Genomic DNA, 25,091 nt, shown 5'->3' on the forward strand with positions numbered 1-25,091 from the left:
TGGCACTGGCATCGACCACGCTTGAATGATGCTTTTTACATACCACCGGCATGGGAGCCAGTCAGGGGCACTGGCATCGACCACGCTTGAATGATGCTTTTTACATACCACCGGCATGGGAGCCAGTCAGGGGCACTGGCATCGAGCACACTCGAATGGTGCTTTTTATGTGCCACTGGCAAGGGTACCGATCAGGCAGTACTGGCATTGGCAACGAAAATGACTACACAGTTTATTGCACAATGATTTAATGGTACTCTTAAATGGGCTGGTTATGTGACACTTACACAGGCCACAGTTACGGACTCAATTGGCTTGCTGGGTCTTCTTGAGCACAGCATATCTCCAAAGGTTTCAGTCACTTGTCATCGCCTCTGTGAGGTCCAACATTTGAAGGTTGTGCCTCACCACCTCATCCCAGGTCTTCCTGGGTTTACCTCTTCCACAAGTTCCCTCAACTGATAGGGTATGACATTTTTACATACAGCTGTCCTCCTCCATATGCAACACATGACCATACCAACACAGTCGTCTCTCTTGCACACCACATTTGATACTTCTTATGTCCAACTTTTCTCTCAGGGTGCTTACACTCTGTCGTGTATGCACACTGACATTACACATCCAGTGGAGCATTCTAGCTTCATTCCTTGCAAACTTACACATGTCCTCAGCAATCATGGCCCATGTTTCACTGCCAAGAAGGATAGCTGTTTGCACACATGCGTCATACAGTCTACCTTTTATGCTGAGCGAAAGGCTCTTTGTCATCAGCAGAGGTAGGAGCTCTCTGAACTTTACCCAGGCTATTCTTATTCTAGCATCTACACTTGTAGGAGAATCCACCCCTGCTGCTGACTTGGTCACCTAGGTAACAGAAGTTATCAACTACTTCTAACTTTCCCTCCTGGCATGTGATGGAAGCTGTTTTCTGTACATTTTCCGTGTTTATTGCCCCTGGGCATTTGGCACACACAAAAACTATCTTCCCAGTTAGTCACCCTTTGATATTGCTGCACCTCTTAGTGGCTATAGCTTACACCGGGTACATCTTATGGAGTTTCTATGCCTTTTCTATAAATTGAGCAGGGCCATCTACCTGCAGGCATTTGTGATTTGTCTGCCTTCCTACTTATTAAGACTTTGGGTTTTGCTAGATTGACACTAAGGCCCTTCGATTCTAGACCTTGCTTCCACATCTGAAACTTCTCCTCTAGTTCTGATAGTGACTCAGCAATTAGAGCAAGGTCATCAGCATAGAGAAGCTCCCAGGGGCATCCTGTTTTGAATTCCTCTGTTATTGCCGGGAGGACTATGATGAATAAGTGGGGGCAGTGGACTGATCCTTGGTGGACCTCTACCTGGAATTCTTCACTATACTCGTTGCCAACCCTCACTTTACTGGTAGCATCCCTGTACATGGCTTGTACAGCTCTCAGCAACCACTCATCTATCCCCAGTTTCCACATTGACCAGCAGATAAGGGATCAAGGGACCCTGTCAAAGGTTTTTTCCATGTCAATGAAAGCTAGGTATAAAGGTTTATCTTTGGCTAGGTATTTCTCCTGCAACTGTCTTACCAGAAATATAATATCAGTGGTGCTTTTCCCTGGCACAAACCCAAACTGCATCTAGTCTAAACTAACTCTCTCTCTACTTAGTTGGGCTATGACATTCTCTGTGACTTTCATTACCTGATCCAACAACTAGATACCTCTGTAATCATTCGTATCTAATGCATCACCTTTACCTTTGGAGCAGTTGACTATAGTGCTGCTAAACTAGCCATTGGGTATGACTCCTTCATGTATCACCTGATTGACTATATGGGTGACTAGACTATAGCTGACACCACCAGATATTTTGATCATCTCTGCAGTGATTTCTGATAGGCCGGGTGCTTTCCCTGTCTTCATACTCTTAATTGTTTTATCTACCAAGGTACTGTCAATTTGGATAGCTGATCCCTCTGTTGGGTCGACGTTCGACAGACTCTCTTTCTCCCAATCATTCTCTTTATTGAGCAACCTTTTATAGTGGCATTTCCAAACCTCTCTCTTTGCAGCCTCGTTTAGTGCAAGTGAACCATCATCCATGCAGACACATTTCTCTCCTACAACACCATGATTCTCTTTCACATGCTGCCTTGCAACACAAAACACCTCAAGTTTTTGGTCCTCATGACACAGAACATTGGCAAATTTTTTCTTATCTGTTTCCCCTCAGGCTAAGTAAACCTGTCTCCTAGCTTCCCATCTGGCAATCTGATACAATTCCCTGCTACCACCATTCTTCCAGTCCTTCCATGCCTGTTTCTTTTCCCTAATGGCCCTGTCAACTACATTATTCCACCACCATGTTACCTTGGGTCAGAGAGGGGACTTTGCACCATCCACAGATCTAGTCAGTAGCCCTCAACAGGTTGTCCCATAGAAACCTCAAGTTGCCTTCCACATCATGTGATCCTGATCCTGAAGTCGCTAACTACTAATCTATGTTGTGGGGTGCATTCTTCACCTGGGAAGGTTTTAGCATTTTATAAGTAGCCATCTTTCCCATTTCCTGGCGAGGATGTAGTTAATTTGACTAGTGTGTCCACCAAACCAGTAGGTGAATAGGTGACTGGCAGCTTTCCTGAAGTTAGTATTGCAAACCATAAGATCATTTGCATTGCAGAACTCCAGCAGCCTGGTTCCCTCCTCATTGCGGGAACCAAAACCATAGCCTCCATGTACACCATGGAAGCCCCTTGCATGTTGTCCAACATGCCCATTGAATTCGCCAGCCACAAAGAGAAGGTCCTTGTCACTCATCGACAAGGTAGTCTGCAAGAGGGTGTCATAAAATCGGTCTTTCTGTCCATCAGGTAGCCCTGGCTGAGGGGTATAAGCCAAGATAATGGTTGTTAATCTATGTTGCAGCACTAATCTAATCTTAAGTATTCTATCACAAACTGACTACCTTGATTACCTTATCAACCCATTTCAAGAAGTATACCCAAGCTTCCAACCCTGTCATTGTTCCCTGCCCAGAAAATATTATACCTATGTTCTAGCAGAACTTTCTCTCCACCTTACTTCTTGGATGCAGCACAAATCTACATGTCTCTGTTCAAGCATCTCAACAATTTCACCAGTGTGCGAACTCTGAGGGTGTGGGAGGTGTGGGCCCGTGAGACCCTGGGATGGGAGACAGCAGCGTCATGTACTTGAAAAGAAAGCTCGCATTTGGCAGAACTCATAAACATACAATAGCCTTCAACCTGCATACACTACACCATCATTTTATGAGCTACATAATCACTACATTACATAGGAGATAAACCCTAAGTAGGAATGGGGGAATATTAAGCCTTTGGAGGTGTTCATGGGAAAGACATCTGATAGAGGTCAGAGGATAAAGACTTCTAGTACAGGTGGTGGGGGTGGGAAGGGCATTCGCACCGTGAAACAGCAAAAACTCAGGCTGCCAGTATGAAAGAATAGTAATGATATTAATGAGATAGAATTGGGCATTTGCATTCTAGGGGGACTTTTAATATGTCACCAGCATCATTGAGGTAAGGAAAAAATTATCAATGACACCACTAATTGACACATTTGAAACATTATTAATTAGCATAATAGCACAGCCTGGAAAAAACATGGATTACATGGAAAAATGTGAGCGAGAGAAATAATATTAAGATTATGAATCTTGAAAAGTACAGGACAAGTTATTACACTTGGAAAAGTTCAGGACAAGTTATCACATCTGGTAAAGTACAGAACAAAAAAATTTTTACTTAAAATATTGCAAGGATAAAATTTGAATATAAAAAATTATTTGATTTTAATTTACAAAGTAACATTATAATTAAAAAAGGTACAATCATTTTGTTAAAATATTGACACACTAGAATACTTAAAAAATGAGAGCCAGAAGCACCAAAAGTACCAATATAGCTAAAGTTTTATGCAATGTAGAATAGTATATATGGTAGGTAAATTCATTGTGTAAAAAATAGGCATAGTTCAAGATTAAAAATGTGAAGACTTCACAATAACTTAGGCAATAACTCAAGCAAATTTTACTGTGAATTTGTTGTTATAGGTAGATTTTACTGTAATATGTAATTAAGTTTTGTATCATTCTATTTATTGTACTAACTAATTATATACTACTATTACTTTTTATAACCTATTTGCAACTTTCTAATTATTAATTAATAATTTAAAAAATGAATTTTTTTAAAGCACAAAAAATATTTTAATTGAGTTATTTATTATTTTTAATAGAAGTAACAAATAATAACAAATAAGAGTAATAACTTGTAATAACATTTTTAGTTTTAATAAAAGCTAATATTTTCTAAATCTAAATATTTTATTTGAAATTTTATCCTTAGCTGCAATATTTTAAGTAAAAATTTTCTTTTTCTGTACTTTACCAGATGTTATAAACTGTCCTCAACTTTTCCAGGTGTAATAACTTGTCCTGTACTTTTCCAGATTTATAATCTTAAGAATATTATTTCTCTTGTTCGCATTATTCCATGTAATACAATATTGTACAAAATAAGATTCTTTTCTTCCAACACAATAACCAGTTTCATTATAACTTTTCAAATTATGAGTTTTGGATGAATTTCTGAATTAGATGTTTTGTTTGCTAGGGGGAATAATTGGTAATCAAGGTATTTTATAGTAAAGGAGAAGTAAATCTCCAATTTTTTATATTGGTCTACATTTGATTCTTACAATAATAGGGGTAAACTTTTAATTTTCAATTTGGGTTTATATTTAATTCCAGCTTATATTTTTCAATAAACGAGGCTTCTTTATTTAGTCATACTTGCGTTGAGATCCAAATAGCAAACTGATATAATTGGAAGATTAGGAATTGTAGTTACAGTTGTTCAGCACATCTGTCAACATAAGGTAGTGCTTTCAGAGAAGGTGCGTTATTGTGTTCAACTTTTCTTAATGTTTTTATGTCAATCGATTTTGCATGTTTAATCCCTCCATTTATGAGTTGAATAGGGTAATGTCTGTCCTGGAGTACATTTTTAAGCTCTTGCAATCTTAGTTCTCTGGTTTTTTGGGGTTTTTTCGGATACTATGGTGTAAATCCTTCTTCCAAGATTGAAGGGAATATTTGTTTTGATATGTCTCGGGTGGCATGAGCTAAATAATAGATATTGTTTAGTGTCTGTGGTTTTCTAAAAAACGTCCATTTATATTTTTTTGGTTTATTTTTTTAACCAGTATGTCTAGGAATTGGTGTTCCTCTTGGTTGTGTTCCATTGTAAATTGGTGTTAATGTTAGAGACAGAAGAAAGACCGAACAAAAATTATGTCCCTGCCAATATTACCTCCGTTTGCAGATGTTACATTGTGGTTCGCGCAGATTGAAGCCTACTTTTTGGCTCATGATGTTTCTCCCACACAACAGTTGCATCTTTTGTATTGTGGCATACCCGCACCACTCGCCACCTCTGCTAGGGATCTAATTACAGATCCCAACCCAAACGCCACTTATGTGTCTGTTAAGGCAGAGATTTCGCACTGTAATACTAGATCCGTGGAGAGTCGTTTCAAAGAATTGATGGCAGACGAGGTATTGGGAGACAGAACCCCATCACAGTTTTTGCGCCGACTGTGCGAATTGAGTGATGATCCTGCTGATGCACCTCTTTTGCGCAAAATATTTTTTTCTAGGTTGCCATTGAACGTACAGGCGATTTTAGCCACAGCTCTTGAGAATAATACCATTGACCAGATCGCCACTATGGCGGAGAAAATTTTGGAATTTTCCGTACAGCCCTCATCACGTAGGGCTTGTGCATGTTCTGAGGTTTCTTCAACAACCTCTGTTAAATCCTCTCCCTCGTCACATGACGAGGTTTCTGAGAAGCTAGATGCGCTCACACGGCAGATGGACGCACTGTGCAGAGATAACCAGCATTTTTCGCGTTCTCGTAGTTGCAGTCGTTCTACCTCTCATGCCTCTGTCACACTCCAGTCTGTATTGGTACCATGCAAGATTTGCAGAAAAAGCCCACAAATGTATTCAGCCTTGTAGCTTTAAGTTGTTGGGAAACGAGTCTCAGAGGAATTGAGCACGCCAACTTCCTCCTCTTCATTTTCTACTTATCGTGCATTCTTCGTAAAAGATTTGGTGTCTAAGAAACTCTTCATGGTTGATACCGGTTCTTCTTGCAGTATTTGGCCTCTTCATCTCACTGCAGACAGGCCTAAGCGTTCTGGCATTGTTTTGCATGCAATCAACTCGTCTTCCATTGCTACTTTTGGTCAGATTTCTTTATGCCTGGATTCCAATCTTCATCGAGATTTTCAATAGGTTTCTGTCATAGCTGACATACCGCATCCTATTCTGGGCGATGATTTTTTGAACCACTTTAATCTATTGGTAGATGTCAGGCAACAGAGGCCTGTCGATGGTTCCACATCACTCTCTACGCTGACCAGAGGTTCTACCAATGCGATTCTTAGCCTGGAATTTTTTGTTGCCACCGCTGGAGATGCTTTTCATTCTCTTTTGATTTCCTTTCCAGAGCTAGTGGATCATACTTTTCATTCGGAAAAGCCCACGCACTCAACCCTCCATTTTATTACCACCACTGGGCCACCTGTTTTTCATGCCGAGTTTGAGCACATGCTCCAACTTGGCCCGATGCGCCCCTCCACCAGCCTTTGGGCATCTCCCCTTCATTTGGCATGTAAAGGGGATTCTGATTTCCACCCAGTGGGGGATTATAGGCGTCTTAATGTAGTTACGGTACCTGACCGATATCCTGTAAGAAACCTTCAGGATTTTTCAGCAAATCTCCATGGCTGTACCATCTTTTCTAAAGTTGACCTCATTTGCGCCAATCATCAGATACCGGTCAACCCAACCGATATTCCAAAAACTGCCATTACCACTCCTTTTGGTTGTTTTGAGTTTCTATATATTAGTTTTGGGTTGCGGAACGCTACCAGTACATTCCAGTGTTTCATTGACAAAGTCGTCCGCAGACTTGATTTTGTGTTTGCTTACATTGATGACATACTCATTGCAAGCGACACACGTAAGAATCATCTCCGGCATTTGTCTCAGCTTTTACAGTGTCTTCGCGCCTATGGTGAGCATATTAATCCTGATAAGTGTATTTTCGGGCAATCTTCTCTTGAATTTCTGGGACATCATATTGACTCGAGTGCCATCAAACCTCTCTCGTCCAAAGTCGATGCAATTCAACGCATTGCACCTCCTTCTTTGTATCAGTTGCACCATTTTCTAGGTATGGTAAATTCTTATAGACGTTTTATACCCAGATGTGCGGACAAGCTATTTCCTTTAACCCAGCTACTAAAAAACACCTCTAGAAAGGACAGTCAAATCACCCTCTCAGCTGAGGCGTTATCTGCTTTTGAGTCAATCAAGAAGGAAAGAGCTTCTGTTCCTTTGCTTGCACATCTGGTTCCTGATGCTTTTCTGTGGATGCATCGGACACTTGTGATTGGCGCTGTGCTGCAACACACAGTGGATGACCGAACTCAACCTTTGGTTTTCTTTTCTCGTCAATTATAACCAGCTGAGCGGCGATACAGCACGTTTGGTCATCAGCTCTTAGCAATCTATCTATCAGTTCATCATTTCCAGCATCAGCTTGAAGGTCGAGATTTTGTGATCTATACCGATCACAAGCCTCTTACAGTTATCCTATCATCTAAGACGGACAAACTCTCGCCTCGTGCTTTCCGTCACTTGGATTTTATTTCACAATTTACCAGTGACATTCTTCATATACCTGGGAAAGAGAATGTTCCTGCTGACGCTCTTTCTCATCTTCTAGTCTGTTCTCTTTCATCTCCTGCTACAATCGACTTGACTGCCATTTCGCAGGACCAACCAGCTTTAGTGAAGTTAGATTTAACTTCGCCCAAGTTCTCCTGTTGCTCAGCTGAAGGCACTATTCTTTGTGATACCTCTACTGGTTCTCCCAGGCCACTAGTCCCTGAGAATCACCAATGCTCAGTGTTTGAGGCCCTGCATTCCTTGTCGCATCCAGGCATTGCTGCTACACTGAAGCTTATCACTGCTCATTTTTTCTGGCCAAATATGCGTCGCATGATTACTTCTTGGACACACACTTGTCCCAAGTGCCAGCATTCCAAGGTTCAACAGTACATTTATTTCGTGAATTGTTACGAATCCTAGGTGTGCATCACATGTCAAATGGTTTCATAGACAGCTCAAGGCCGCTCTACATGCCTCTCCACATCCGCAGTCTTGGACTGAATTTCTGCCAATTGTGCTTCTTGGCTGTCGTACTGCTGTCAAGGCAGACCTGGGTTTCTCCTCTGCAGAGCTGCTGTATGGTACCACACTAGCATTGCCTGGTACGATGTTGGTGCCAGACATTTCACGATGTTGGTGCCAGACATTTCACAGCTTCATGATCCGGCGTCGTACGTCGCCAGACTTTGCACCTATTTTTCTAATCTTCCGCCCATGGGTTCCCGGGACCAATCTCCACCCTCAAATGTCCAATCAGATATTGACTCTTGGTCACATGTTTTTGTTCGGGATGAGTCTGTTAAGGGACCTCTTGCTTCTCCTTACAAAGGACCCTTTCGTGTGCTTTCTCGCACACAAAGTTTTTACGATCAATATGAATGGTCGTACGGAGACCGTTTCTGTAGATCGGCTTAAAAGAGCATATTTTGAGGTGTCCACATCTTTCGATGACACTGCTGCCACGCCTACCTTTGAACCTACACATGCACCCTTGACAACACCATCACCTGCACCTTTGACAACACCATCACCTACACATGCACCTTTGACAACACCATCACCTACACATGCACCTTTGACAACACCATCACCTACACATGCACCCTTGACATCACCTACACATGCACCTTTGACAACACCATCACCTACATAAGCACCTTTCACAGTACCATCACCTACACATGCACCCTTGACAACACCATCCCCTACACATGCACCTTTGACCACACCATCACCTACACATGTACCCTTGACAACACCAGCACCTACAACACCACCTTCGTCGTTGCAACCTGCCTCGAGCAGACCCTATGTCACCAGGACTGGCCAAACTGTTCACTGGCCCAAGAAACTTGCAAAGACTATTTATATTTGACATTCTCTTTTGTGTTTCCTGTGACAGACAGGTGTTCTTTTGTGTACTGGACAGTTTCAATGTTTTGCTATTGAACATTTTGTAAAAAAAATTTTGTGCATGCTCATTTATATTGTAATTATTTTTTTTTGACTTGTCATATTTTGTGGGTGATCGGTAGCCATCTTGTTTCTGGCGCCACTACACTCTTTCTATTTTCGGGCTTCCGCACTCAAGGGGGAGCCTTGTAGTGATGCATGGTTCTAGACGCCATGTTGGAACATTCATCTACGCATGTGCAAGGATTAGAGCTTTCCGAAGCCCTGACGGAAGCCCCTTATGCGCATGTGCAATCATCATTAGCAGCTAGGATTCACCACCATTCACTCTCTTTGATCACGGCTTCTGACCGAGCAGTATGCAACTTAGAGCAGCTCCGTCAAGAATGAGACCTTTAATGGCGAGCGACACTGCAAGTCTGTGAGAATGCCTTATTACTTTGTGTCTAACTACCAACCCTGCTGCTTCTTCACTTAGGCATTCATGGCTACCGCTAACCAGAGATGGAATGTTTATTCAGACAAAATAAATTATTAATGTTATTTATTCAGAGAGATCTTGTCCTCGCCTTTTCCTTCCATGAACTATGTATGGAATTGTGAAGCACCTAGCAAGTGCTAATCACTTTTCCTACAAGTGTTTTGAATTCCAGGAGTTTATCTATGTTGTCATTCCAGAGGATGAAGTAGTTGTCCAAAAATCTTTTCCAATTTTTCCTTTTATGTATTGGGAGAGAGGCTTTCCAAATTGCCTAACTTTTCTCTCAAAATGCTTACACTCTGTCAAACATGCACACTGACATTGCACATCCAGCAAAGCATACTGGTTTCATTTCTTTCAAGCTTACGCATGTCCTCAGCTGTCACAGCTCATGTTTCACTGCAATGTAGCATGGCTGTTCACACACAGGCATCATACGATCTGCCTTTCACTCTGAGAGGTCCTTTGTTGCCAGCAGCTGCAGGAACTCTCTGAACTTTGCCCAGCCTAATCTTATTCTTACAGCTATACTCTCGGAGCATCCCCCTCCACTACTAACTTGGTCACCAAGATAACAGAAGCTATTTACTACCTCTAGCTTGCCCCCCTGACAGTTGATTGAGTCTATTTTCTGCAGATTTTCAGCGTTTATTTTACCTGTGCATCTTCCTCAAACAAAATCTAGTTTCCCTGTTAACCTTCCTCTGATGTTGCTGCACCTTTTATGTGTCCAAAGCTTACACTGGGTACATTTTATGGAGTTTCTCCCTACACCTTTTCCACAGATTGAGCAGGGCCATCTACATGAAGGGATTTGTGATTTGTCTGCCTTCCTACTTACTAAGACTTTGGGTTTTGCTAGGTTAACTCTAAGGTCCTTTGATTCTAGACCTTGCTTCCATACCTGGAACTTCTTCTCTAATTCAGGTAGTGATTCAGCTATAAGAGCAAAGTCATCAGCATAGAGGAGCTCTCAGGAGTAACCTGTCTTGAATTCCTCTGTTATTGCCTGGAGGACAATGATGAACAAGAGGGGACTGAGCACCGATCCTTGGTGAACCCCTACTTGTACCCTGAATTCTTCGCTGTACTCATTGCCAACCCTCAACTTACTGGTAGCATCCCTGTACATAGCTTGTACAGCTCTCACCAACCACTTGTCTATCCTAGTTTCCACATTGACCACTAGATAAGGGATTAGGGACCCTGTCAAAGGCTTTCTCTAAGTTAACAAAGGCCAGTAGAGGGGTTTGTCTTTGGCTAGGTATTTCTCCTGCAGCTGTCTTACCAGAAATATAGCATCAGTGGTGCTTTTCCCTGGCACAAATCCAAACTGCATCTCGTCTAAACTCTCTCCCTAATTAGTTGGGCTATGACTTCTCTGTGACTTTCATTATCTGATCCAACAACTTGATACCTCTGTAATTATTCGTATCTAATGCATCACCTTTACCTTTGGAGCAGTTGACTATGGTGCTGCTAAACTAGTCATTGGGTATGACTCCTTCATGAACCACCTGATTTACAATATGGGCGACTAGACCATAACCCACACAGCTAGATATTTTAAGCATCACAACGGTGATTCCTCATGGACTGGAGGCTTTCCCTGCCTTCATATCCTTAATTGTTTTATCTACCAAGGTACTACTGATTCGGGTTGCTGGTCCCCCAACTGGGTCAACATTTGTCAGAGTCTCCTCTTCCCATTCATTCTCCGCATTCAGCAGTCTTTCATAATGGCATCTCAAAGCCTCTTTCTTTGCAGAATCATTACATGCAAATGCACTATCAGTCATAACATTCATAATTTTCTCTCACACACTGTCTTGCAATTGGAAACACTTCAGTTCTTTGGTCCTCATGTCACTGAACATAGGCAAATTTCTTTTCTGATTCTCCCTTGGTTAGATATACTTGTCTTCTAGCATTCCTTCTGCCTATCTGATTCAGTTCTCTGCTACTCCCCCTCTTCCAGTCCTGTTTCATTGCTCTAATGGCCCTGTCTACCACATTGTTTCATTACTATGTTACCCAAGGTCTGGTTGGGACTTCACACCACCCACAGATTTGGTCTGTGGTACTCAGCAAGCTGTCCTGCAGGAATTTCAAGTTGCCCTCTATGTTAAAAGTTTGTAGTTCCTCCTCCCTCTCATCAAATTTATCAATTAGGATGTCCCTAAATCTCTGAGCACATGAAGGGTCCTTAAGTTTCCAAATCCTTCTTTTCCAGATTGGTCTGCTCCTTGCATCCTGGCATATACATATATAATATATATACATACATATATAATACACACACACACACACACACACACACACACACACACACGAATACATACACATGAATGAACATATAATCATTGTTGAAGCAATCTAAAACCCAACTTATGACATTCCTTCCTTATGTAATAGTTTTCCATGAATACAGAGCAAGTTGTATATACTACATTTGATAAAATGCTAATCTGGCATTGCCTAGATAGGATCGCCATCAGTTAGAAGCAATATTTGTAAAGAACTTAATATATGGAAACATGCAAAATTAAAAGTATTGCTGCAGCAGATAGCATTACTCTAAAATATTATCCTCATTCCCATTTCAATAAAAACCATAAAAAAGTTGAAGTTATTAGTGTAGATTTGGTAGTTTGTCCATAGAAAAATACTTACTCATCCGTATAAACATATTTTGCAAAAAATAAAACTCTATCTGAACAGAATTATCAAATATATCTAAATAAATGAAAAAGAAAGTAGAAATAATATCATATAATTACCTTATCCAGTGCTTGGATAAATTTCTGATCATTATTGAAAACACTTTGTATCAATTCTGTATATTTTTTGTGAACTTCCAGCATAGATTCTACAAACATGCATGGAACCTGCAAAAATCAAGTTTAAGATGAAGTTAAATAATTTAAATACAATTTGCAGAATAAACTTTATATTATCCACTAATACTGCAACAGGTTAAAGTTTTGGGGTGCCAGCATATCAACTAAAAGTTTGTCTCTCATGTATGATATTCAGTACTACTGGTAAAGCACTCAAATGATCTGACCTAAGCCATCCAGCTGTGTATGCTTTCTGTATATGTACTGTTCAACAACCTGGCCAGTGCTGATTCATTTTGAGTTTGAATTTTCTTTTTCTCTTCAACTAACAAGTTTGATGTAAGTTACAGATGTTTTAATGCCTTTAATCTATGTTTTTAATACTAAAGCAAGGAATTAGTTTTCACCTTTTGTTTGTTTGTTAATCTGGATCTACATGCAATTCTGAGAAAGGTTCCAGGTGGTCGTGGGATGTGCTGAAATCACCAGCTAAATCTCCCTTTAATCCCACACCTTTCCGTCCAAAAATATTTTCAAAATATATATTTTGGTAAAAAAGAATTTACCAAAAAAGCTTCTCCCATCGTTTTTTAAAAGTGCAGTGCAAAAAAACTTGGCCAAAATAAGTCTGAAATGGAGTAAAGACTGGGGATGAGGTTTAAAAAGTCATAAATTTTCAAAACTTCTCTCATCATTTCCCAGGCTGTGATGAAAAATAAATTGGAAAAATCTCCATCAAAACAGAGAAAATCTAACTTATATGGGCATCCTGATCTGAAACTCTGCCCATTTATAGCTATTTTCAGTAGTCCATTACAATTTTATTGAAATGGTATCATGTCCCAAAATCTTAAGATTTATTTAGTGCCAAAACTCAAGTCACTGTGGCTTGGGCTTTTGGATTTGGCTAGGTTTGAAAACACCACAAAAATGACTGTTTGTTACAGTAGTCTTTACATAAATATTTTTTTAAATAGCCCCTGCAAAAAAGTTTCCTCTCTAAGAACCTGAAAAAAATAAGCAACTGCTATCCCATGAACACTACAAATTTGTGCAATTTGAAAATGATTATCACTTCAGTTTCAAAGATATGACATTACAAATATGGCTTAATTATTCATTTAGGCTAATTAGTGAAGATTTCTACTAATTTGCTGGTCATTCGAATTGTCATATTTCCTAAAATATTCATCCTAATTTCACAAATGAAATATCAAAATATTTCTTTTGGGGTGCTCTTCAAAAAAAAAAGTACAGTGAAAATTATATTTAAATATTTTCAAAAATCCATAGTGATACCTACTAATAAGTAGAAAAGGAGGAATATAAATGCCAAAGGCAGCAAGCTGGCAGAAACGTTAGCATGCCGGGCAAAATGCTTATCGGTATTTCGTCTGCCGTTACATTCTGAGTTCAAATTCCGCCAGGGTCGATAAAATTAAGTACCAGTTATGCACTGGGGTCGATGTAATCGACTTAATCTCTTTGTCTGTCCTTGTTTGTCCCCTCTATGTTTAGCCCCTTGTGGGCAATAAAGAAATAAGAAAAGGAGGCATATAAACGCCATATACTATACCCAACGAAAGCTATGGGTACACAAGAGGTAGGAGACTAAGCAGATTAACAGCATAAGTAAGCTTTGTCAGATGCAGAAGCTTTCAAAGACTGCTGGTAAGAAAAGTTTTTTCTTTCAGAGTAAAGGAATTGTGTTAGAACTGCAATGCTATATGGTAGTGAGACATAGATTTTGAATACAGAAGATTTCAAAGATTAGAAAGAAACAAAGTAACATTCTCTGATGGATGAACAATGTTAGTCTGCAAGAACCCTTCAGTGTTCATGCAGACTCACTGAAGAGAAGAATTGGATATAAGAGGAATTGGGAGTGGTGCACAAAAGAGCAAGGTGCACTGGTACTGGCATGTGGTGTGTATACATGCTGCATATAAGTGCTGAGCAATCTAAGTTAGTGAAATGTGCAGAAGATAGAGACCAAGGAAGACTTAAGATGAAGTGGCAAAGACTAACCTGAAGATGTTTTACCTTATGGAAGTGACAAATGATTATACTGGCTGGCAATATATGTTGCTACAGAAGACCAGTTCACCCTAATATGCACTCTAAAACAAGGGTAGTGACCAAGAAGCTGTAACACATATACGCATGGGTATTATATGTTTGTATTGGGTTGGAACAAAAGTCCACACCATTTTTCAATTGGTAGGGTTATGATTTCATTTCTCACTTAACAGGAGCATATGACATACATTTCAACATGGCTTTCTATATGATTATTATGCAGATAGTCTATTTCTACTGTTTTTATGAGATAAATTTTCATCATTTGATGAACTTTTATTTCTGGAAAGGAAAAAAAATGCTGTGCAAACAGCAAGAAAAAAAAAAAAAATACAGCTAATGGAGATGGTACAAATAACCGAGAGAAGTGTTTGTAAGAGGTTCACTAGGTTGAGGAGGGAAAATTTTCATCTGAGGTAAAAATGGCAGGCCTACAGTTATTGATAACGACCAATCAAAAACAATCTATGTCACACAACATACAACATCATAGAAATACTCCACATACATCATATGACTTTTAAAAACACTTAGATATATGAATTGCTATGATGTTTAGGTGCATTACAAATTAACAGAAAAAGATTTCATGGACTGCATTTCTATTTGCAATTCTCTGCTCAAACACAACAAAAATTACCCATTTTTGAAAAGAACAATCACAAGTGATGAAAAATGGAGTGTTAACAACAATGTGGAGCACAAAAAGGCCCCAGAGAAAGTGAAATCAGCCACCTTTAATCACTCCAAAAAACCAGTCAGTGTCTGAAGAAGGTAATGTTCTGTATCTGGTGGGATTAGAAAGGCATTGTTTATCATGAGCTTCTTCCACAAAATCAGACATTGGATTTAGACAATTATTGTTTCCAATTAGATTAATTAACTCTTTAACATTAAGATTTACTGTCAGATGTAATGCATATTTATTGACATTGTTTTGAATTCATCATGCATTATCTTATAGCTTCAAGATTTTTATGATGTGGTTGTTTATTTTTAGAATGACATTGCAGAGTAGGTATGAGAAGCCAGATCTGGCCAGTTTGAACATAAAGCTGGTAGAATATTTGGGCTGGTTTAAATTCTAAAGGGTTAAAGAAGGTAATCGATGAAAAACGTCCAGAATTGAAGACTTCATGTTTCTTAGCAGACCTAGCAAAAATTGGTACAGCTTGGTTGGGACATCCTACCGCACCCACCCTACTCACCTGACCTTTCACATTTGGATTACCATTTATATCAATCCCTACAAATGTCTTTTAACAGGAAGAACTTCAATTCTTTGAAAGATTGTAAAGATCACGTAGATCAGTTCATGATCCAGAAAGATGCCAAGTACTGGGAGGATGGAATTGTGAAGCTGCCTCAAAGATGGTGAAAGGTAGTGGAACAAAATGGGATATATGTCTGAATAAAGATACATATAAATATCTAAATATTGTTTTTGAATTGTACTTAAAAAACAGTATGAACTTATAGTCCAACTCAATAGATATATACCGCTCTCACTAAGCCCACCTTACTGTCTATCACTTTATATCTCTTCTCCAGGACTACCATCTCCTCATCATCCATAGCACACTCTCTCAAGTTACCTATAATACCACCCAACACCTTTCTTTACCTTTATTTCACTACCCACCCTTAAACCTCTAGAATATCTTCTAGCCTTTCTTTCCCTTACTCTTACTACACTCACCAAGTTTCTTTTCCCCTCCACTCTCTCTCCTTTCTTTCTATTTACAATGTCCTTGCAGTATTCACATATTGCACTTCTTCATACTTCTCATGGTTCTCTGCAATATAATACTTTACATCCTTTTCTCTCTGCCTCTTTTGCTCTCACAGCCCTCTCACTTACAGGTTCTCTGCCTCCTCAACACCACATCTTTTCCATCGATTCCCTCTCTGACATACCCACACAACTCCAACACTTCTTTTTCCTTCAATGACTCACTTAGAATTCCCCTCTATCCTAATCAACTGCTCCCCTTTCCCTCATGGATTCCTGCCTTTTACCATGTTGGACAGCCCTGGACCCCACCTTATCTTTTTAACTCTATCCCTCTTTTTCACAACTGTCATTAATTCCCTCCCTTTCCCCTGTTCTCTACCTTCTTTCAACCCCCACCTTACCATTCTCTCATCCCTCCACCTAGGATCATTGTCCATGCTCTCTCTCTCTTCTGTTCCCCCTCTAGCATAGCCTTGTAAGTTACAAGGTGGTTATCATTGGTACTGGTACCATGAAATAAACCGCTTGGTACACTCAGAATTCTGGTTGGCATTAAAAAGGTCATCAAGTCATAGAAACAATGCCAAAGCAGACCTTGATGCATGATGCAGTTCTCCAAATCATCAATCACTCTCAAACTATCCAACCCATGCCAACATAGAAGCTGGATATTAAATGATGATGAGGACAATGATGATGGATGATGTAAGTCTCTTTATCTATTTGTGAGTATTGCCATTGATGTGCACCCAATATTTCTAATGTTTGGGCCAATGATCATTCAACTCTACTGCTCCAACACTAACTCGTATTATGCAATATCTGACTTTCAAAACAAAAGCTATCACCTCATTCATATTTTTCAGAGTTGGTTTTGTTTTTAATAGCTTTGATAGTCTTCTTTGATAATCTTTTCAATGAGGTAGGCATAAAAGAAATTATGTCATTCATTTGTATTTTTAAAGACTATAAATAATCTTTGTGATTCTTTTGTTAAATTAATTAGTAAAAATACACTTTTAAAATCTATGTTGAATGGAATAACTCATCGTATCTGAGTATTAAGTAGCAATTATCTCCAATATGAGTGCTTAAGGTAACTTTAAAACTTTGCCATTTGCTTTCCAAATAACAACTGGCACAATGCAGTCCCTGTAATTGGTTCCTATGTACATACAGTAGTATTTCACTTACCAATTCTTCTTTTACCATTTAGCTTTTGAAAACAGTTATAGTCTGGCATTCCAATAAATTGGTATCATATATGGATATAGTTGAATTCTGGCTTGCATGTTTGTGTGAAATCCAGGTGAAATTACTTCTAGATACTTAGCACATAAATTGCTGATTTTATTTCTAATTCATTTTGAAATGGTGAATCTCGAAGCAGATAAAGCTCTCAATAATATTTAAATATTGAGTTAAAACCACTTTTTGGATAGAAAAAGTTGAAGGCTGCTCATGGGACACAAATCTACATTTGTAAACCTGACTGGCATTCTACCATTCAAATCAGCTGATTTTCAACATTATTAACAATCCAAGCAATAGTAAGCATAAATAATAGTGACATTAAATGTTTTTAACCAATTCATTTCAAATAAATCTAAACTTATCTCAGAAACAATTACAATGGCCTCTAAATTTGTGAGTGCTTATTTCCAATTTTAAGCCTAAATAAGCATTTTTATTAAACAGGTTCTAATGTTGGAGATCAGAGCAGTTTGTATGCATTTACATTAATTAAGGTTCCAGCAAGCATGAGGCTCTAATTTGATTTTAATAAATTCATCATTGATTATCAATTTCTTCTTGGTATAAATTTTACGATACAGAATTACCTTCAATTTTTTTCCGCAACTGTCATTTTTATAATTTGTTCAATATTTTTATCAGATTTGAAATTATTATAGTTTCAATTTGATACCATGCATACATTCACTATATTTTATGATTATATGGACAAGCTTTCCTTTTCTGACAAATATTCTAAACAGCTTTTCCATCAGTAGATTGATTTTATTTTTATTATTTTTGTTTCAATTATGATGAGTAGCTTTGAATTCTTTTATATAATTCATGACATTGTAAAAATACAGTTAATGTCTTGGTTGCTAATGCTTGAATTATATATTTGGTGACTTTTAATATATCATTGAGTTATGGATTCTTGTTATATAGACGAGATCAGTGAATTTGTTTGTGTAACAGTTCCATCACGTATCAGCCAGGCAACAATATTCAAAAAATTTATCTTTAAATTCACAATCATGTATCAATAGTCTCATTTTACAAATGCAATCTTGATATAAATGACCTATATTCATTACACATTAGTAAAATATATCAAAAGCAATCAGAATATTCAAGACCTTTTGGTACTTTTTAAAAATGTTCTGTCAACTTTTCCGTAATTACTTTATACAAAACTTTACCTCTTTCTTCAAGACTAAATATCTGGGTTATTAAGTCATCTGTTTGATATCCAATTCACAATCATGAATATGATTTGTATTTATCATCATCTACAACATTGTATGCACATTAAGATGGTCAAGATAATTTTCCCAGGTATCATGCTTACAGTTTTTTTTTTTTTTTTTTAAAGAGCACTAGTGGCAAATTTTTTTTTAGCTAGTCAGCAATGGTTTTCAGAAATAAAGAAAACATATTTGCCAGTCTTTGTTGTTGTTGTTTCTGCATATACTCTATTTGTGTGTTATTAATTTGTAATTGTTCTTTCATTTGATAGAATATTGAAAAAGTTTGTGGATCATGGCATTTTAATAAATTGCAACGAGGCAAACTTTTGCTTTGATTTGAATAGAATTATTGTAAATTTGACAAAATTGTAACTATTTATGATAAAAATTATGATAATTATATGAATAATGGTGAGAAGTTGATAGAAAAAACACACAAACAAATAATAATAAGGATGAAATTAACTATGAATAATTTTCAAATATAGAAATTCAGATCCTACTGTGGGAGGCAACCCCACTTCTGACAATAATATTGTTGTAACAAGAACAAGAAATTCTATAGTAACACTTATGTGGTCAGCTGGTATAGCATTGTTGTGGTCAGGTTTTTCTGAATCGAGTTCTTATAGAAACTAGTAATTCTGTCCAGAAATCTATGCCCCCACGCCAGACAAAGAGGAACAGAATTGCAACAAATTAAAACTTTTATTTATTCAACTGAGGGTGTTTAACAGAGTTCGGTATTACATATATGCAGGCAAATGTATATGAAACACACAACAAAAATAAACATGAAATATGTGCTAAAAGTGAATGATCAATGAAACAAGAGGTGTTGTATGGAATACAACAGAAGTATTACCAAGAAATCAACAAATTGCATCAAAAACTGTAATGTTTGCATCCAGCATTGGTTAATCGAAGAAGACCAATTCTTTTCCATGATAATGCCCAACTACATACCTGGCAAAGGACCTTGAAAATAATCGAATGAACTGCACTATGAAACTCTACTTCACTCAGCTTACTTTTCAGTCCTTTCTTCAACTGACTATCATTTTTTCAAATACTTCAATAACTTCCTTCAACAACTAAGCAGCAGCAAAGCAGTTAGGATTCATCAGTTCCACGACTCCAGAATTCTATGATACCAGAATCAAAAGATTTGTTGCTTATTGACAAAAATGTGTATATTCTATTAATAAAACGTTTTTTTTATCTGAAATATACTGCTTTAAAGTTGATGGGTGAAAACCACAATTATTTTTGCACCTGTATTAATATTCCAAATAAAAAGAGCATGTGTGGCTCTCATTACACTGAGACCGGATAGCAACCAACTATGCTGAAATCAATATACTTTGGTTGTTAGACTCATTTACACTCTATAGGGGTTAACCTTTAAATTGCTTTACAGCAAGGCTAGAAATATAATTTTATATAAAATATATTTATTTCAAAAGGTGTGTTATGTAATTTTCCTTGCATTCTATTTATCACTTCCATCTATAACATAAGGTGATTTATTCTGGCAAAATTGAAGTCTGAGTGAAAGAATATGCAGTTTTTAACTATCCTGAAGCTAAATTAGACCTAAGTCAAAGTCACAACATTTCAACTGTGATATCTATATGATTTTGGAAGAAATGGGGAAATTCCATAGCATTTTTCAAAACAAGGTAAGAAATGTATTTTTGTGTAGAATTTATTACTGAAAATGTTAAGTTATTAATATTGTCAGTCTAACAATTATTGTCACCACCACTGCCATCATTGACATCATCATTATCATTATACATCAACCTCATTTAACATCCTTTTTCTTTTTTCATACTAGCATGGGTTCATGTGCAAAGGATCTTGTTAATTGTCTCACCATTTAATATGATTCTTTGCACATACAGTACAGAGAAAAAACCCACCAATCTTTTATTATGAATTGTATTTTTGTGATTTTGGCATCGTTTTTACAACTATATATCCTTCTTTTCACCAATCATCTTATAACAATGACTGTGTGCTTTTTACTGAGGAACTAGCACAAGTTGTTTGCAACAGAGATAAAGTTCTCTCTAACATATATCAATTTGTATCCAGAATTGTTGTTCTCCTTAATGAAGGATCTTTGCTGCTATTAACAATGCCCACACCTCCTCTACATAATAAAAGCAAAACCTTTTTCAGATACTATTGAGTGTGTTTACAGAGCCCAATTACCAAGATGGGTTGACTTCATTACAGTTAAGAAACCTCATTTCTCCATTATGTTAAGTTGGAAATCAAATCTGCAGTGAATGAAGGTTATGTTGAGATGAAGTTAGCTAACAAGAGGAAAAGGTCTTATACAACTATGCTTTCTAGACGTGCCATCTTCACTATGGTTGAGAAACCATGATAGAGGGTAAATTCTTTAATTACAAAGGGAGCCCTGATAATACTATAAATCAGCCAAGCAAAAAATTCTTGCTATTATATGGGTAGGGGAAGGCTTACAGAGTTAGTCTGGGGCAACTGTAAAGTAAATGCTTAATGAGCAAGTCTAATAAAACTAAAATGGGTCTGTTGTTTTGACTGGTTGGCATTAAAGACAAATCCACCCAATTTCTATCTCTTTTATTGCCCCAAAATTTAGGTAATTTGAAAGGTAATGTTATGTAGGGTATAATCAGATCAACCCCCTATTTTATGCCCATAGAAAGATAAACCATAGAGAAATACTTGTCATGTTGAGGCTAGAATTAGATTTCAAACTTGTCATATATATATATATATATATATATATATATATTTAGTACACAGAAGGCTCCCCTGAGTATTTTCTTTTAGTTATATTATTAACAGGAGCAGCAGGAATAAGGCTGCCTCTATGACAGAGATCACAATTAATAACAATTGTGCTTGATTGTCAAGATAGGTAACAAGTGTGCTATGGTGGTTTATACCAGCCAAAGAGCTTTGACATATATTTCAGTCACTGTCAAGAATGTTTAAACGTGTATACATATAATTTCCAGCAATTATTTACAGATAGAAAATAAACTTCAAATGAGCTGTGTCTACAACCCAATAGTAACTATTTTAATTACAAGAGAATGCAATGGAGAGAGATACAAATGTTATAAACCCCATTTCAGTGCATAAAAATCTTAAGCTTCGTGTCTACTTGAGAAAAACAATGGAAAACTATAAAAATCCATACACCTGAAAACCTACACCAGAGTTTGTTTTTTGTTTTTTTTTTAATCAATAAATCAGAGGGGAAAGAACAGTACACAGAATATTTGCAAATCCTCCAAGATGAGTGGAAGGAAAGGAAAGATATTACACATAGGTTCCTGCAATAGCAAGAAGTACATTAAACTACTAAGTTATTTATCCTAAGATGTGATTCAAATGCTTGCAATAGATTGGACTCCGATGTGATTCAAATGCTTGTAATAGATTGGACTCTATAAAAAGGAACCTAAGAGTCAGATGGTGGTATTAAGCCAGTGGGAAAGACTTCTTCTACCACTAAAGAACAGGTACAGTCTGCAGGACTTCACACAAGATCATTCAAAGGAAAAGAATCTTATGACTGAAAAGCATAGACTCAGGCATGGCTGTATAGTTTAGATGTCTACTTTGCTTTGGAACCATATAGGTCCAAGTTTCATTTCTCTGTATAGTACATTGGACAAGTATCTTCTGCTATAGTCTCAAGTTGACCAATGCTTTGTAAGTGGAATTTGGTAGATAGAAAATGTACAGAAAGAAGTTTGTTGCATGTATGTGAATATATATATGTATATATCATTGGGGTTTTTTATGTGTTTTACCATGTTGCATGGGTTAGATGAGACTTACTGAGGTATGCCAGATGCCTATCTTATCACCAACAGTTACCTTTTTTTCATGTAAAATACTTTTATACCACTGCTCTTCACATATTGAAATCCCTGTACTACAGGATATACTGTTTACAGATGTAGACATGACATTGCTATTGCCCGTCTTTATGTGTCATGCAATGACACACAAAGGTGGGCTTCTGCATAGTTTCCATCTACCACATCATCATCATTTTATGTCCACTTGCCCATATTGGCATGGACTGAATGGTCTGTCCATATGTACATATACATAGGTTATGTGTAATGTGTAAATCTTACTATATAAAATACATTGTCTGTGTGTGTGTGTATCCTTTATGTATGGCCAAACCTCTGGATCAATCTGTGCCGTACTTGGGGTACATGAATAATTTGACCTGAGAAATAATAATATGGTCTTGATTTATTTTTTTAATTAAAAACAAATAATATTGCTTTATATATATAATAAAAATTCACTTCTTCAAACCATTTTGTCAATGTCAACTTCCTGTGTCTGGTGTTCTGACGTAACTAAGTAACCAGCTATTTACATACAGACGTATGTATACATCATTACAGTTGTGACAGTTTCTGATAAAAAAGAATTTCTAAAGGTACTGTCATTTTTTTATATTCTTCTCCAGCTTTCTATTTTTGTATCTGTACATACAGGTTCATTTCTGTAAAAATTTTCCCATGTTAACAGGTCTGCTTCATATATAAGATATATATTTATGTGTGTGTAAATACATTCTCCATAGAGACAGACGCATCTTTCTCATATGTCAACAGGTCTGTTAAGATATATATTAATGTGTGTGTGTGAAAATACATTCAATACGGAGATACACACCTTTTTTTTCAAATGTCAACAGGTCCGTTTCACATACATGGTATATATTATTGTGTGTGTGTGTGTGTGTGTGTGTATGCCACCTCACCACTTAACACTTAAAAAAAGGGCCCCAATCATGCTGCTCAGGAATCTGGATCCACCTTGTCTGTGCAATGGCACCAGACTGGTGGTGAAAACAATGCGACCCCATGTCCTAGAGGTAACAATTATGACTGGGAACTATACGGGTGAGGATGTCTTCATTCCACAAATCCTGTTAATCCCATATGACCTCCCCTTTAAATTTAAACAATTCCAGATCCCAGTTTTGTTATGTCAATAAAGAAATCTCAAGGACAGTCTCTCAAGGTTGTTGGACTTCTCCTTGCTTCTCTCATGGGCAATGATATGTAGGATGTTCACAAGTCCCCAAAACCTTTTCATTTATTCACCAATTAAAGGACACACTCAAATCATTGTATATTTAGAAGCTCTACATAATTAAACTGTGATTGATTTCCGGATTTGTTTCAATACATTTGTTTATACTCACAGCATCTGGTAGAATTTTTGTTAAATGTATTTATTAATAGGAGAGGAGCACCAGGAAGGCAGTTCTTCCCAAATTTATGCATTTTCAGGTTCAACATGTTTCAAATAAGTACTGACAATTGAAGGTGATTGCAAAGACAAAGAACTACGTGCTTTTTTAGCAATTTTAACAGTGTGAACATCGGATAAAACATGTTATTGACACATACAGTTAGTACCTCAGTTAATAACTGTTGAGAACTGCATAATCCATGTTTCATTTTACTTAGAGATTTAAAAGGTATACTTAAATTTCATTATTTACAATAACCTGGGAAACACCGGGTTATTAACTTATAAAGTTGGTATCTCAGTTACTAGGAGGTGAGACCTGCATAGTCTATGTTTCATGTTAGAGATCTAAAAGACATTTTTAAATTTCATTATTTTCTTTAACCTGAGTAATGCGAGGTATTTCTGCTAGTATTACATACACATAGATAGGGTATGTTTTAAGCCACTATCTTTTTAATTAGCAACGATTTTAAATAATCAGAATAACGTTGATGAAAATATCTCCTATCATCTGTATATATATAAAAGAGATGATGTTTGTGTGTATGTGTACGTGAATGTAGTTTATGCACATCCACAAATTAGCACGCATGTTGCTCCAATTTTAGGTGATGTGTCATGACACTATGTGCATTTTCGCCAAATATTTCTCTCAGAGGCACCCGCGTATAGCTGTAAAAATCGATAGACTTTTACCAATTTTGAAGTTTGTTGACATGGCGAAGTCAAATCTGTGCGTACACGTGTGAAGAGAGAGAGAGAGAGACAGAGAGACAGACAGACAGAGAGACAGACAGACAGAGAGACAGACAGACAGAGAGACAGAAAGAAAGAAAGAGTGTGTTTGTGACAGGGGGGAGATACAGTGTTTGCTAGCGTCCAAAAAAAATTAAAATTAAAAAAGTGGGTAAGGTAGACAGAAATCAAAGCAAATTTTTCTAAGCAAGACAGAGTTTACTTTGCTAGCGTCTAACAAA

The 25,091-nt window shown here is 37.4% G+C and overlaps 1 protein-coding gene across 4 annotated transcripts in view; it reads right to left on the bottom strand.

Annotated features, from left to right (window-relative positions):
• The window catches only part of LOC106883347 (cullin-2), a 140,746-nt gene that overhangs the window by 32,338 nt on the left and 83,317 nt on the right, over positions 1 to 25,091 (bottom strand). For all 4 annotated transcript variants that reach the window (XM_052970572.1, XM_052970571.1, XM_052970574.1 and 1 more), the window contains one exon: positions 12,460 to 12,567. In XM_052970572.1, coding sequence (XP_052826532.1) covers positions 12,460 to 12,567 — 108 coding nt within the window. The remainder of the gene's footprint in view (positions 1 to 12,459; positions 12,568 to 25,091) is intronic.

Source organism: Octopus bimaculoides, chromosome 9 (assembly GCF_001194135.2).
Source record: "Octopus bimaculoides isolate UCB-OBI-ISO-001 chromosome 9, ASM119413v2, whole genome shotgun sequence".
In the NCBI taxonomy this organism is placed as follows: Eukaryota; Metazoa; Mollusca; class Cephalopoda; order Octopoda; family Octopodidae; genus Octopus; species Octopus bimaculoides.